This window comes from Athene cunicularia (assembly GCF_003259725.1).
Source record: "Athene cunicularia isolate RWA chromosome 5 unlocalized genomic scaffold, athCun1 chr5_part1, whole genome shotgun sequence".
Classification (NCBI taxonomy): Eukaryota; Metazoa; Chordata; class Aves; order Strigiformes; family Strigidae; genus Athene; species Athene cunicularia.
This window is the reverse complement of record NW_020799101.1, coordinates 34,528,121-34,544,507: the sequence shown is the minus strand read 5'-3', so window position 1 is coordinate 34,544,507 and position 16,387 is coordinate 34,528,121. Positions and strand designations below refer to the sequence as shown.

Sequence of the window (16,387 nt, the reverse complement as noted above, 5' to 3'; positions counted from 1 at the left end):
TTTTTTTTTTTTTTTTTTTTTTTTTTTTTTTTTTTTTTTGGTATTACTATCCTTCTTGTCACACCAAAAAAAAAAAAAAAATTGCACCTTAGTCTTTTCCCTTTCCCTGCTTATCACATTAAATAACTAAGTCTTTTACAACTCATCCCTCCTTTAGCTGCCATCCCTTTAATCAAAAAAAAATTCCTGTTTCTGATAATTTTGTGGTACTAATCACAAATGCCCATCTACAAAACCTTCAAGTTTGGATTGGTTTTTTCTTTTGGTTGGGGGTGGGGGGTGGTGTCACCTACCATCTCCCACAGATGAAATTTTCCTATAGATGTAACCCACTACTGGTCTAAAACACAAACCCAGGTTTTAATCCTGGTTTACTGGAGATGGTTTAAGATCATTCGCTCAAGTTTGGCCATCGTTAGATCACCGGACTAAAAATACTACTCAGTGTAATATAAGGAGTGGTTGTTACACTTGTTCAATGTTGAATCATTGTTTCACAAGCAAATCTTCATATAAACATATAAATTGCATTTCTGATTAGTTTTGGTTGTTCAATACATGCATTAGATCTCCCTTTTTGTTTCTGCAAGCTTTCATGTTTAGCACACTTGCCTTCTAACTAATTACAATTTAGCAGCAGTGCACTGTCATCACATGTAACTACACAGGACTGACCCTTTCACGTAGCTGTAACATTTTATCAAGCTCTACTTATGAACATTACACTAACTTACAAATAACTGAAGCCAAGGCCTGAAGTCAGTGATCCAAGCACAGCTAGTATCACAAGAGCCCTGCAAACTATGCATATACTAGACAGAAAGTAACCAGAGGGAACAGCAATTGCTCTACATATATAATATTGTAACAGGAGAAGAAATACTTAGGAAGGAGCAGGTGTTGCCATTGCTTCAGACCACTATTTTAGGACAGCAGCACAACATTGTCTAAGGCAACCTTTCTGAAAACACTGTAACTCTTCACCTTGTGTACACACACACCCACCCCCCATGCTTACATGATAATGCAGTTATCCCACAATCAAACCACTAACCTTGCATCTGATCAGTATGAAAAAGTACAGAACCCACCAACATTTAAAGGAACCAAACAATGGTCATGTGTGCCAAGAACCCCGACTACATAAATCTCTGCTGGAACAAAAGGAGATAGATGTTACCCTCGAGATGCCACCTCAACCACCAAAGAAAAGAGCACCTGAACAGTGACATGATCTGATGGGGCCTAACTCAGCACTGCTAAAAGCTCACCACCTTTGCCATGTTTATACAATCTACCTACTTTTCAGTAAATAACAACCATGTCACTGCCTCTGTACTCTGCAGCTGCACTTGAGAGGAATAACTCAGTGACTTCTATTGTAACAACTGCAAGTCCCAGTTTACAGTGAAGAGACCTGGCTCAAGAAATGATAGGAAGAGAAATCAAGAGTACACAGAAGTTGGTAACTGAATCTGCCATTCTGAGACAGCTAAATTACACAGCTAACGGATAGGGTGTTTCCCTGCAGTGTGGTGGAGATGCAAGGGATGCACAAAAATAAAGCAGTTGGATTTTGTCAACTGATGTTGCCTGGAAGTAGCCTGAGGTCAGGATAATCTTCCATCAATTCCCATGTTATTACTGACTTCTGTCATTACAGATCATGTCTGGTTTTTTAGATAAACAAAGAAAGAAAACACAGATGTGAAAGAGAAAAGTAGTACATCGATTAGGATAAAGTTAGACTGCATGAACACACGACAGGGCTATTCAATTACATGTTTAATTTTCTAAACAGCATTAGAAACATTCCACTGACGTCACAGATTACCTATAACAGAATATCACCACTATCATCTTTTGGCCATTTTTTTTTTTTTCCCTTGAAGATTTTGCCTCACATTTTCTATGTTGTGGTGAATGTATTTCACCCTTTAGAATGTTGTGATTTATTATTCTAAATGTTCTTTGTATTGGTAATGATAGGAAAGGTCACATTAGCACTGATTGGCAAGTTAAGCCTTATATGCAGACCCTTATTTAGTGAATGATGTCATTTAAGTCTAAGGTTAACCTTGAGAGAATCTGACTTAGGAAAATCCTGGGCAAGAAAAAAAATGGATAAGTCTTTCTAACAAAACCAAATTTCTGTCATGAAATGAAAGTTACATGCTCAAAATGAATCTAGAATCTTCCATACTATCGAGCTTCCTGATTTTGAAGTTAATCATGGAGAAGACTGTACTTCCTGATTCAGTTTCTCTCAAAGTTGGTGTTTTCTCAGTAACAAGGCACCAATGGATACAACTTTACAGCTTATTGCTTGTGCAGTGAATGACAAGAAATAGGAACTATACTCTGGTTAGCAGTAAAAGGTCATTAATGACAGCTTCTGTAACTGAGCTCTAGGTAGGGCTTTCACAGCAAGTCATCAAATTGTGGTCTTTCAAAGCAAAAATGAGCAAAAAAGCCTGAGTAAGAAAAACATTTTATCTTCTGATAAAATTCTCTTAATAAAGTAAATTATTTAACATTATCAATATATTTTCATAAGTGGAATGTTTAAATGCAGGTGATAATCTACTTTTTTCCTGCTTGAGGAAAATCATTATTGTGTAACAGCTTAGCGATTAGAATGTATTCCATACTGGAGGAACAATCCGGCTGTTTAAACAGTGTTTACAACAAATGACACATCATATCAAGTTCTTCTTTTAGACATCACCATTTGTTTATGTCTAGCTAATTTAGTAGCTGCTATATGCTCCTCAACTTTCACAAATATATGAGCATTCCATACCGTATAATTTTGTGCATAAAGGAGATGTGGAGCAAAATGTGTAACTGAAACAATTCTGAAACTCAGGCTGATTTGCACGAGTAAAGAAAAGCAGTTCATCAAGCCAAGTTTGATATACTAAACTCTTATTATTTCATGCATTAAACTGAAGAACAGTGAGTAAATGTTCACATCACTGGCAAAGAATATAATCCCACATCCCATACCCCTCTCCGGTAACACCTTTATATGCACTTCTATGAAACCAGCTTTTGGACAGTAAGTTTGTCTTTTCAGTGCTGCATAAAACCATTGCTTCAAAACTGTAAGGGTGGGAAAAAAAGTCCTATAGTAGATGCTGAATTTTCCTTCTCTTGTAAAACACAAATTTATAAGATGTTTCTATTATTGAAACGTTTCTTGTTGTTTAGTGCTATGATAGTTAATTTCATTATGTATGTCCTTTTTTCCATCTTTGTAAAAATCAAAATATTAAAAAGTTTTAAACACTAGAAGAAATACAGCAACATCATTATTATACCAACAAATACATCAACATCTTTATTAAGATAAAAGAAAAACATGAGGAAAAATATTATGGATTTGATTAGACACAAGTTTAAAGATATTCCTATAATCCAAATATTCTAATTTCATATTACCTGGTACAATATTAGATGTAGTATCTCTTAACTGTACAGATGAAAAGATTTTGAATTTATACAAGATCAAAAATTTTACCTTTTTTCCATTTTATGGAAGCAATTTTTAAAAATTTATGGTTATCTTGAGCAAAACCACAATACAGAAAATAAATAAATCATGAATAAACCCAAATATCTAAAGCAAACATAAATACCCAGTGTTCCCAGTGCTTGATGGAAGAGATTCATATTGGTTGATAGAATTTCTTTAAAGGGTTGTAATTGCAGAAGGTTCACTAAAATTGCTGGATTTCAGTTCAACAAGGCTTAATTGGAACTTTTATAAGAATAATAATTGATCACTGATTTCAGGTTTTGCTTAAGTGTTAGCATTGAGGTACTACTCAATATTCAAGCACAAAACTATTTTACCCACTCACAGGATGGAGTTACATTAAAGACAGGGAAAATTTAATATTTCCAAAGACAGCCACCTAAGATCCAGTATAGCAAGTAGAGAAAACTCTTGACATTTTTGAAAGAAACATATTTTTTTTACATTGTGTTTTTTTTTAAAAAAAAAAAAATAAAATCTAACTTCACAGTTGAAACACTGGGTGATTCAGCCATTAAAAGTGATAGCCAATGGTGCTAGTCAACATCAGCCACTCCTGGTAACTTCACCTATACCAGTTACAGTAAGAAAAATAAATTATGATCATGGAGGCTGAATTCCACATTATTCAGGCAGGACCATTTTCAAGAGATCTGCAATACCTTACTAAGGAAGCAAGTAAGGAGTCTTAAATTCAGTTTACAGCAACTCACAACTCTTACAGAAAAGGTTTAGGGTCTGCAAATTAGAAAGTTAATATTGTTATATGCATTTAGAAACCTCACTCATTAATTCTAATGTATGTGAAGAGCACATAAAATAAAGAGAAAAATGCAAAGTTGGACATACTGTTAATACAATCACAATTTACTTCCCACAGATAATGACTGATCAGGAAATCAAATCTTATTAATCCCTATGAGCACTTTTTCCTGTGATGGTCAACATGTATGCAGCAACGAATCTTCTCTCCTGTGAATGTTCTGCATGGAAAGGTTACCTGGTTACAAAAGTGCAGGCATGACATCCATGATCAGATTTGAGGTCTTCCAAATTCTAAAACCCACCTTTCCCAGTTCTGGCTACATATGAACTATAAAGTCTGTTGACTTTGATCTTTTGGAAAGTGCAACAGAAACCGATACGCTAGGTTATGCTAGTAGCCTGGAGTATAATACTGACAGTTTGGATCTGTTAGTTTGCTTTTTAAATCAAAATGTTAACTGACTGTGCACTGACTGTATCAACATTTCTATATATTATCAAGCAGCTTCTGAATTCTACAAACTACTGACATTAAGTATCTTTAATATGTTCCAGGTGTACAGGTCTTCTGGGCATTTTTCATATACAGAAGAGATGAGACAGTGCAGACAATGAACTTCAGTGGAAGTCTTGAGAGATGGAAGTCATTTAGCCCTAAGCATTTTAGTGAATCATCTGAGGCATTTTAGTATATAGTCTAAGCTTGATGATCCTTGTACTCCCATTTGTACATGGTACAGCTGATGCAATTTGAAAGCATGTTAAATCTTCAGTGTTTTAAATTAGTTCTGCATCTGCTGCTAAACAGCTGTTTCAAGTCTCTGAATTGAAATTCTACTGTTTGTACAAGTAATTTATAAAGGATTTTATTTAAGTTGCAGGGTTTTTATATTATATTGTTACTGGAGAGCATTCAAGGTCTTGCAATTGGGTCAAGGGAAGTTGGTTTTCCGGTACAAGGTACTGGAGAACCTGTTTGAATGCTGAAGTAGCTGTAATGCTCAAGACTGTCAGAGATGTTTGTGGTAGACCAAAACCAGCTCAAACGTGTTCTGACTACTCGTCTTTCTGAGGAACTAGCATTTGCTTGTTTACATAAAAGTCTAGTAGAAGGAAAAAGCCCAATGTCCCTACTGAATCTTTCACCTTATGTTGCTGTTGTCTCTACTATGGCTTCTATTGACTGAAGCTGCCACTCCTCAAGACAGATATGATGTGCCCAAAGAGAGAACTGGAAGAGAGGTTACCTGATCAACAGACTGGCCATCAGCTCCTATTTACAGCCGAACACTTGTTAAGACTGAGAACTGACTGACAGCAGGTGCACAATGGCTGACAAACACACGGATGTATGCATCATACTGCACATGAGACATTACCAAAAGTAGATCTAGGAGGGGTGGGAAAAAAAAAAAAAAAATCCATTTTCTAGTATTTTTATAATTCCTATGCATATATCAATCTTGAACTATTTAGACACATTCTGAGGATGTCACATATTTGCCAACTGTGCTTCAGAACACCACTGTAATTTTCAGGAAACAGGTTTCCAAAAGTTACCCAAGCGAATTAAACATTTAGGAGGGAAAAATATTCTGCAATTAGAACAACATACATTAATTTTAAGTAATGTCTGGTATGCAATTTTTAATCTTCGATGCACTAAAAGCACTACATTGTACTAACTCATAGACATAATTAATGGTCTGGTGACTTTTTAATGACATTAAGACAATGTTAAATTTAAAATTTCTACACTGAGCAAATAAATCAAAATATTCATTGAGGCATACATTAATGACTCATGTTTTCTTTCTGAATCTTTTAAACCGTGTTTATGTTAGCAATTGTTTTCTTAAATTGAGACGATAATTTTAGTGTCTACAGAGGTCTGTGCTTATTATATATCTGCACTGTTATTATGTGCCATTTGGGAAAATACGCGTTTCATGAATGAAGTCAAGAAATATATGACTTTAAACTAGTGTCCTGAGATTGAATTCAATATATTCTAAATAACTGTGTGCCAAATTTATTTTTCCTCTCCTCCCTGCCCACAACCCTGTTTTAATTTTTTGGAATCTGTATCTAATGCACCTGGCAGCATTTGGCTGTGTGGTCACAGCACTGCCATGGGAACTGAGAAAGAAGCAATACTCACAGCTGGATGTCAACGTGAATCATACCCAGTTAGCATGGCAGGGGATTAGAAAAAAGGCACAGAGATCAGGCAACCCACTTACTGCATTCTATAAAAACGTGGGAACATCACTAGCAAACTCACTGTTTATTACTGAAGATATTAATCCCCCTTCAGACACGAAAAAGCAGAGCTTGAGCAGAAGAGAAATCCCCCCACCACTGGGGCTAGGGGGAAACAGGGAAATGTATACTTGGAGTATTAATTTAGGATTATTGCATGATCACAAATCCTATCAAAAAAGCTTTTAACTCACTAACATTCTAAGGTGAAACTGACCTTTTTCTTGATTGTAACAAGTTAGATGTTATTTCAGCAGACCTGCATTAACACTGATACCGCAAAAAACCCATAACCTGACAAGTTAGATCTATCCTAGGGGTTAAATCAATCATGACTGTATTTAATCTTACATTTATTTTGTAACTATACACTGTATTTACAGCATTGTAGCACATACACTGATTTCTTTTTGAAATAGCATTTTTTAAAAAAAGTTAAGTTTTAGAAAGAAACAGTAGCTAGCAAAGCATGATGCTGAATTCATGGAGTGCAATGTTGCTTTGTTTTTATCTAGTGTAGACTGGACCAATAAGAAGCAGCTTGCAAAAGCGCAACTCATTACATATAAATACATATGTCCCATATATATACCATATATATGCATATATCATATGACATATTTACACATACATCATACATACATGTACTATCATTACATATGCAGTGTTGTACAATGCATCTCCAAATATTACTACTCTATGTCATTGTAGGACAAAATAGGTTTACAGTCTATTCTATAGATCCATTAAAAAAAAAAAAAAAAAAGGTATTGGAGAAACAGACCAAACAACATTTCAACAGGAGCCTGGAATGTCAGAACCTTTAGAAGCATGTCCCTAACTCAGGTACATTCAATTTGATAGAGAGAAATCCGCCTTTACCTCTGACTAATCATGATGCAAGTCCTCACTGTCCACCTGTTCTATCTGCAAAAGCTCTATTTGCCTTTTCTCCTCTCTGCCCCCCTTTACCTGATAAAGTCTTTCAACACACTATCACCTAGCAAATGCATTTTTCCCAGAATATTTAAAGGGTTTTTTTCCTCATGACACCAGTAAATCTACTTTATAATTATTTCTGTAACTAGAACATAAAAACTACTACCTAACAACATGCTGGATATCATTTCACTGCCTTCTCATGTGCCCTTCTCACTATTCACTGTTATCTTTTCTCTTACTTTAACTGGAAGCTTTTGGTGGTGTAAACATTCCACTTGTTCTGTATTTGTACCACAAGCTGAGAACAGACCTCAAGATCCTAACTCAGAGAATGAAAGACCCAAGTATATCAAAACAAATCATGTGAAGTTCTATCAAATTATAACACAGCTGTGGCTACACCACTTACCTCTCTTTTCCTCAACAGCACCTATAAAATTCTAACCATTAAATAAACTTCAAACAACTTTCATAATATTAAACATATCAAACTACTTGTGTTTCTCAATCTAAACATGGTGCAATTTTCCCAAAGAACTATTCCTTACCAAGAGCCTGAAACACCCACTTAAATTAGATTATTTCACCCCAAAAGAGAAATTGTTACAAATGAGTAACTCCGATACAGACATCGAGCCACTATTCCAGTGTGTCCAGAGCTAAAAACTAGACACGCTATACAGTCTGAAGGCACGATTGTTGTGTTCATAGTATGGTAGAGCATTTGTTTAAAATTCAATCTTGAAAAAGAGTAGCAAATAATAGCAGATCTTACTTTTATTTCATCAAAAATAAACACTCACAGCACACTACAGCATATAATGCACTGGCAAACCTGTCATATTTTAAATCCACCTTATGATATTACCGAGACCTTCGGTAAGGAAATAGTCCTAGGCAAACAACAAAAGTAAACTATCTGTTTTGCATATAGTGACAAACTGGACAAACCTATTGATAAAGTTGCAAACAGATGCAGGGAAGTAAAAGTGGCGATTCAGTTGGTGAAAATAAACAAACTAATATTATTTGCAAAGAAGGATGCTACAAGTTCTAAGAAATTTAATTCAGGATAAATTCATAAAATTAAGTATGATTTCCACAGTAGAAACTAAAAGATCATAAGGCAAGGAGAGCGACTGCAACTAGCTATACTGGTGATAGCCTTAAGTTTAAGAAGCAAAACCAAATCTATTTGAAAGACTTCTTGTTTGTTGTACCATTTTTCTTCTTCTTAGGAGACTTAGAAGTATGTACTGCTATACAATTGTTAGAAATTATAGCAATAGGATGAGAAGGGGGAGATTTAACACACAAATAGATACACAGATACATAAACATTTAATTCAAAAAATCACTTAAGCTCCTAATACACACCAGTTTTCAGAAGCAACTCAAGTTTTATATAGCATTATTCTTCCTTTCTTTTTATGCTTCTTGTAAAAGGCATTGACTGACTAACGGACAACTACAGTATCATGAATTGCAGTACATTTCATTGACAACAGACAAAATGTCTTAATTAATTTGGAAACAATACCACGGAACACACTCAGAAGCCCGCAGAACCTGCACCAGCTCACTTAAAAGGGACTTCAGGAAAATTCCATCAATGTATCTTAAGTTATTCCTTAGCCTTTGTGACTTTTACTATATATAGATTTCTATATTGCTTTTATATAATCTCATACACAACTCACTGAGAACAATGTCCATATTTACCCAGTTTTTAATTAACCACTGCTAAAAAATTGTCCCTAGAATTATCTTCCATTACTGTCTGACATTTATCCGATATATCTGTTTGTGAATATATCTGGTGAGCATTATACAGTAGATATTCACACTTTACTGAATCAAGCCACAGAGGTCACCACTACAGAATATCAGCATGCCGTTCATAGTGTAACTGTTAGATATTGTCGGACTATTAAGGACGAATTATTTTAATGTTTCTATTTCACACACTCTTTGTTACGTCACTAGGGATACACCACTAAGGACACAGGTTTGATAAAACATGTATTAAAAGCATCTAAAGAAGAACTGGGTTTATGCCACACTAAATCTGGATAAACTGAAGTGCTTTAGTACAACTTCTAAAATAATAAAAAAAACCCATGATATAATCAAATTTTATATTTGTATTTGGCAACAGCGAAAATTATTGGAAAAAAAGAAAATCTAACTCTTACACTATGACCTGTCAGGTATAATGTAACTGAGATAACTTCCCATCTCATTTGCAACATCTGAACAATAGAAGAGCTTATTTTCAAGCAATATACATAGGACAGTGTACTCACATACAAAAGTGTATGAGCCACTCAACTGTCTTGATTCTGATCATTTAACACACAAATGATCAGAAACATACCTGAAAAAAAGAATCTGTAAACTCACTGTGTAAATCTATGTACATGGACTAGACCTTGGGGGGAAAAAAAAAAAAAAAAATCCAAATATTCTATTCTATATCTTTGTAACAACAGGACTTTGCTATTTAAGTATAACAGATAACTACACTCAGTTTATGACAGAAAACACTCCTATCTGCAATAGTGATTGGAGAGGTTTATCAGAACACTTAAAATTAGGTCATTTAGACAAGCTGTTAAAGGAGCAAAAGTCAAAGAAGAATCTCTGTCTCTCAGAGAAATGAAGAGTTTGTAACTAGTTGGGCAAAGACACACGCACAAAGGCATACACACAGGAACACCCATGCACATCAACACACACTCTCTTCAGATCCACAGTAAACAAGTCCAAACTTCCTTGACTAATGTGTTATGAGCCATCTCAAAAAAAAAAAAAAAAAAAAAATTTTTTAAACCACTTTCCATAAATGCAATGAATTTCAGGAGAAGTAACAAAGCAATACACCTATTAACTCATGTTACCACCATAATTTGGACTGTAAAATGGCAAACAACTTTGACATGCTTCGTGACAAGTACATTTAAACAGCTCCTATGCTTTGGGCAGGGGAATGACTCGTCCCAGTCATGCTCTCTGTTAGCAAGTGACTACATAGATATTTCTGATGGAGGAAAAGAAAAGCTATCTGCTCCAGGGAATCACCTGATATTTGATTTATTTGGCAGCAGTGGGAATGACAGAGAACTTGGGCATAATTTCCAGAGAGGAGAGGGCTTTGTCAATTTGTCACACTAGCAGAGTCCCAGTAGCTAGGAAAGGCTTGAATGAGAATGCTTTACTCACTCATTCACATTGCCAAGGGCAACAGGGTTCCCTCTATACCCCTTAATATGTTATCTCAAAACAGCATGGGTTTTCACACATGTTCTCACCTAATGCTACATAAACATTACTTTTATTAATTTCTCACACCTTAGGAAGGGATAACAAACAAATAATAAAGTCATCTGAAAAACAACCATTACCAGGGCAGGAAACTAAGAAATAGCAGAATTGCATATTATACACGTGTAACAAGTGTTTTGCTTCTCCCTTCCATACACAACACACAAGTAGATACACACACTGAATATCCAGAGTCAAATCCAGAAGAAAGCCACCAGAAAACTAGAGAAAGAATTCCAAGCATTATTACAGAAACCATACATCAAAGATTTCGTAACAAAAACACAGAAGCAGGGTAGCAGTGGAAGAAAAAACTGTGTGTATTTATATATTTATATTCACACTGAATTTACAAATCAGGGGAAAAATAGGAAAGGAAATTACACTGTATTAGTAACACTCTCCTGTAAATGGTATCACTGTGCATAAAGACCACACAAAAAACTGGAACTTACTTGAAATAAGTACAGAAGACATACTACTATTACTATGACTGCTACATCAACAGTGATGACAATGAAAGTGTTCTTTCCCTCTCCTCTCTGGAAGTTGTTCTTAAGGTTTTTGCCATTCCCATTGCTGATAAATTAATCAGATATGATAAATTTGGAACAGAAAGTGATAGTGAAAACCTTTTCATCAAAGTTTATAAATATGCCCACAAGTTTGCTTCTCCCTAGAAACAAATACAGGTATCATTTTTATTCATTCCCAAGCTTCTAGCCCTTCTATGTGAGCAGAGAGCCTTAAAATGATGCACAAAACCATGCAGTAACTTAGATCTGGAAGAACAACAAAAATTAAAAAAAAAAAAATAAATCAAAATCCAAGTCAACAAAAAATGGGGGACAAAGGGAAAGATTACCTTTAAGGAAGCAAAAAATCAATTTTTCTGGACTTTTAGGAGTTAATTCTCCTTCTCTTTCAAAAAAATACTGTAGAATACTTTTGGATCAAAAGAGATTTAATCTTATTTTATACTTCACCAAGAAAGAGGTATCTCTGAGAATCTAAAATATCCTAGAGCACTTCTGTCTACAGACTCAGAAATAAGAATATGGAGATCAACAGTTCCAAAGGAAGATTCAGCCACACAAGCCTGGGAATCACTCACTGGCAATTCAAATTTCCAGAAAGCATTCTGATCTGGAGAAGATCCTGATAGATCAACAATTTCCCTGGAAGAGTTCTAAAAGTCTGCTGCAGTCCCAGTTTGTATATACAAAGAGTGTTTACGCAGCAGTAAAAGCTGTAAGTAATAAATACTGAAGGCTTACATCACTGAAGTACTCTGTACCTAATAAACGGTTCCTTTCTCAGTATATTGTGAAACAACAATTGATTCCTTCTCCATGAGGTGAAGTAAGTTATAATGGAGAGGAGACAGCAGCAACTAATATGATTGTTCAAGAGCAAGGAGAAGCTGGAGCTTCCAAGACAGAAAAGTAGTCCATTTTTTTTTCCCCCATAAAAGATTCCCTATCACCAAGTAAAAAGAACACTTCTGCATTGTCTCACTTTTGTGGTTTCCATTTTCGGCCCCCACTTTCATTTAGCACTTTATTTTACCTGTTGGAATTAAGTGCAATAGGGTCCTACTAGTATAAGAACGGGTCACAGCAGCAGAAATTGCCATTTCACGTAGCACACACAGGCTATCTACGAATAGGCAAAGCTCCTCGCTTCATCACTGAGAAAGATTGTTCAGTCAAGGCAATATCTTAGAAAGTGAAAGAATGAAGGACATTCATTTAAAGCTCCAGTCTGGGCTAAAAGCACCTTCTCCTAAAGGCTGAGGAATCTCCTAAACTATGTAATATAGATAATTCTAAAAAGTGGAGTGGAGCAAAGGGATGTTGGAAAGAATACTTCACTGTGATTATCCATTTCCCTCCCCTATGAAATGCCCCCAGGCTTAAAAGTGCTAATGACACTTCATCACACCTAAACAATTTACATAAGCAGCAGCAGCTGCCATCACCACTCTCCAGACTTTAATTCCCAGAAATAAATATTCCCAGACTCCCTGAAATCAGCCTTGTAATTTCCTACTTTGGGCACTTAGCATGTTTTATTTTAGAGACTTATCCTTTTAAAGTTGTATCAACTTTAGAGGAGACGTTTTCTGGAACATTATTTGTGATGAATGCAAATTAAAGATAGTATGGAAAGAAGAGGGAATACACACATCAACAGCAGTTTTTTCATGCTAGTTACACAACAAAACACTCTTAGTCATGCAAGGTAAAAATAATGACACACAAGATGACAGATGAAAAGGATCTTATCCTCTTCCCAAAAATTAATGCATGAACACTACTTGCTTAAAAGTCCAAATTGGTTGTCATACTAGATTTGTGTAAAGCTTTAGGAAAGAATGGTGTGAGGGCTCTTTATAGAAAATTACACCAAGTGAAGACTATTTCACTAATTAACACCCCTTCCCAAAGAAATCCTTCTCTCCTTTTAAAATAAGCTTCTTTTAAGCAGAGAAAAGACCCCAAACATTTGCAGAACCCCGACTTCAACATCTGTTGGTATTCCCTACACACACAAGTGTGCTTGTGTGTGCATGTTTAGCAGAAGAGGTCATCAAGGGCTTGCTTGGTTTATTCATCATTTTAAGGCTCTCCTATTTGCAAAGCTTCTGTTAATGTCAGTGAAATCTAACCTAGACAGAAGTTTCAGAGGTCAGATATTTGGCATGCTACATTTAGAAACCCAAGTACAAAGTTGACGAGGACGCTTCAAACACAGGGGATTACAGCGGAAATAGGTCTCCTTATACCAAACTGGCTATTGAACAGATCCAAGGAAGAACACACTGAGACTGCCTGATGCTATTAAAGCTCATATTCTTGCTTTATTTTTTCTACTGACTAAATCAATTCTCCCATTTGGCAAAGCCCAGCACAGAAATAACATTTTATTTTTAATACAACAGAAAAGGAATAGACGTGAGACATAAAATCATGTACTACATGACCTATAAAAAGCAGATACTTACAGTTCGTAGGAACTGTATTTCATCTTCCCCTCCTTCACCCCCTTCAGCCATGGCTCTTGAGGAGTCAGCTCTGCTGAGACTCTGATCGCCTCCACCGTCAGCTCACTGCGCTAGGTACAGCTCCTCTTCTCCTATCAGTATTAGCATATAGCTAATCCACAGCCATATAGGGAGCTCAGCTAACTCCACTGCACTGCAGACTGTCAGTCAACCCCCTCACTGCCAGAGCCAACTGCGCTGCTTTTCCAGCTCCTAGCAAGCAATTCTTTTCCTTTTCTCTCTCCCCTGGAGGCAAAAAAAAAAAACCCTACTGTTAAGGTATTGTAGGAAGCATTATATGCACCACTAGGTGTTGATTTCCACACACACACCCCCCAGATACTGTCTGGTCAAAACAGCAATAATGGTGAAGTGTTAATGAAAGCAGAGCTTGCGCTTCCATTTTCACAGATCAGGGTACCCAATTTTGCACTGAAATCTACAAAATTCAGCAACTCTGAACCTACTGATTTGTGCAGCAGAAGGATGTAAATCAGATGATCACAGGACAAGCTGATTTTGACAGCAGATATTTTCAGCTTGCTTACAATAACTTCCGTTTCTTGCTTCTCTGCATAAGCAGCTGCAAATCTGATTTCCAAGACGACTTAATGATCTGAACCTACCATGTGTAGTTATTTGTGCTACCCTTATAAATGGTATTTATACATGTATCTCAAGGACTGGAAGGTTTTTATTTGCACTTTTGCAGAACTGCATTGGAATATGTATAGAGGATGGTACAAATTTATTTCAAAACCTATAAATCACAGTTATGTTAAAATAAAATTTAAAATAACTTTAAATTCCAGTTAACCAACGTCAAAATTTGTGATTAAAGAAAATTGCTAGTTTTTACTTCGGTACTAGAAAACGAACAGGGAGAAAAATGGATCAACTCTAGAAAATTTACTTAAGTGAAGGGAGAAAAAGAGAAAGGACACAAGGTAACAGGAGAAGAGAGCACAGGGGAGGCTTTAACCAGTCAGTTCACTATATAATCTTGCATTTTGTGGTAGGGTTGCAACCACAGACTGGGTCATACATTCTACACTTGTGAAGCACTACACAAACTTGTGCTGTCTGTATTTACATCGATACATACTGTCACAGACTACCATACATATACAGACTTTTCCACAGTAAAAGCATGTTTTTGTTTTACAAATGAAAAACATAGGCATGAGAATAAGGGACGAATTTTCTTAGGGTCACAAGGACAAGTGTACCACAGTGAAAACTGAAACTAGATTCTGTATGTCCACAAGCTAATACGTTTAGACACAACTGGACACGGAACCCAATACACACTGCCCTCCCCACCCCTCATCTCCCAAAAATAATAGTATTCTGATTTTTCGTTAAACATAGACAAGAGCCAAACGATGAGATGCCAAATAGTTTCTCTCCTTGAAGTGCAAAATCCTTTGAAAAATTTTTCTGTTTCACTCCCTCTTAGCACTATGAGAAACTCTGTCCAAAATATCATAACAAACCCATTGCTCAGCAACAGGCAATTTCAGGCCAAAAGCAACTCAGAACCCTCTTGCTGACATTCATACAAGCTGGCCCTGCCATTCCATCCACTCCCCCTTTCCCATCCTGTATTTTTTGTTGGTTGCTGTGAGCAAGAAAAAGATAGCTCTCTGCAAGACAAAGGCAATGCAACAGAAAACTATTTCTCCGAAGTGCCAAAAAACTGATTTGGTTGGTGTTCTGAACATCCAGGTTTGTGTCTGGGTTTTTTTTGTGGTGTTTTTTTACTAAGCCATCTTTGAATGAGTGTTTTATGGCTTTCCTCATCAATGCAAAGAACAAAACTTAACAGATCTTCCTCTATGGAATATAGTTAATAAATAAATAAATAAATAAATAAATAAATAAATAAACGAACAAACAAACAAATAAATAAATAAATAAATAAATAAATAAGAATTGGAGGAGTGGGGAAAACTTGCCTGAAGTCAAAGCATGCCACTTAGTGCTTTTACTGAAAAACAGATCAGGCAGAGAGGCCTAGACGATACATGCTTATCCATACATTTATATTTAGAATGGATTTGATACAGATATTGCGTGGCAAAACCTGCACATATAAGGACAGCTTTTCTGTAATGCCTTACATGAAACAACCTTTCAAGCATACTACTGTACTTTGAAAGATTGTAAACAAGAAATACCTACAAACCAGAGAAAATAAGCACAAATCATAAATCTCATACAAAGTACAAGCATTCTATTTCCTTCACAAATAGAAATCAATGTCATGCAGTACATCTGCTAGTCAAGTTTTATTTCAGTTACTGCAGTAAGATTTTCAGATAGTAAGTTCTGAACATGCAGAGCTGAGAAAAATCCATCTGAATCAAATGGAAAGGGGGGAAGTAACTTTTCAAGTGTTTTTCTCATATATTGGAGTATTCCATCAAAATGCTTCCTGTGAAATTTTGAGACACTTCTTGAGTAAAATATTATATTTACATCAGTTAATGCAGATAGATAGCTAT

General features: G+C 35.8%; 1 protein-coding gene across 1 annotated transcript in view; it reads right to left on the bottom strand.

Moving 5' to 3' along the window:
* The window catches only part of RYR3 (ryanodine receptor 3), a 242,309-nt gene extending 228,349 nt beyond the window's left edge, over positions 1 to 13,960 (bottom strand). The window contains exon 1 of the mRNA XM_026848909.1: positions 13,842 to 13,960. Coding sequence (XP_026704710.1) covers positions 13,842 to 13,892 — 51 coding nt within the window. The 5' untranslated portion in view covers positions 13,893 to 13,960. The remainder of the gene's footprint in view (positions 1 to 13,841) is intronic.
* Between the last annotated feature and the right edge of the window lie 2,427 nt (positions 13,961 to 16,387).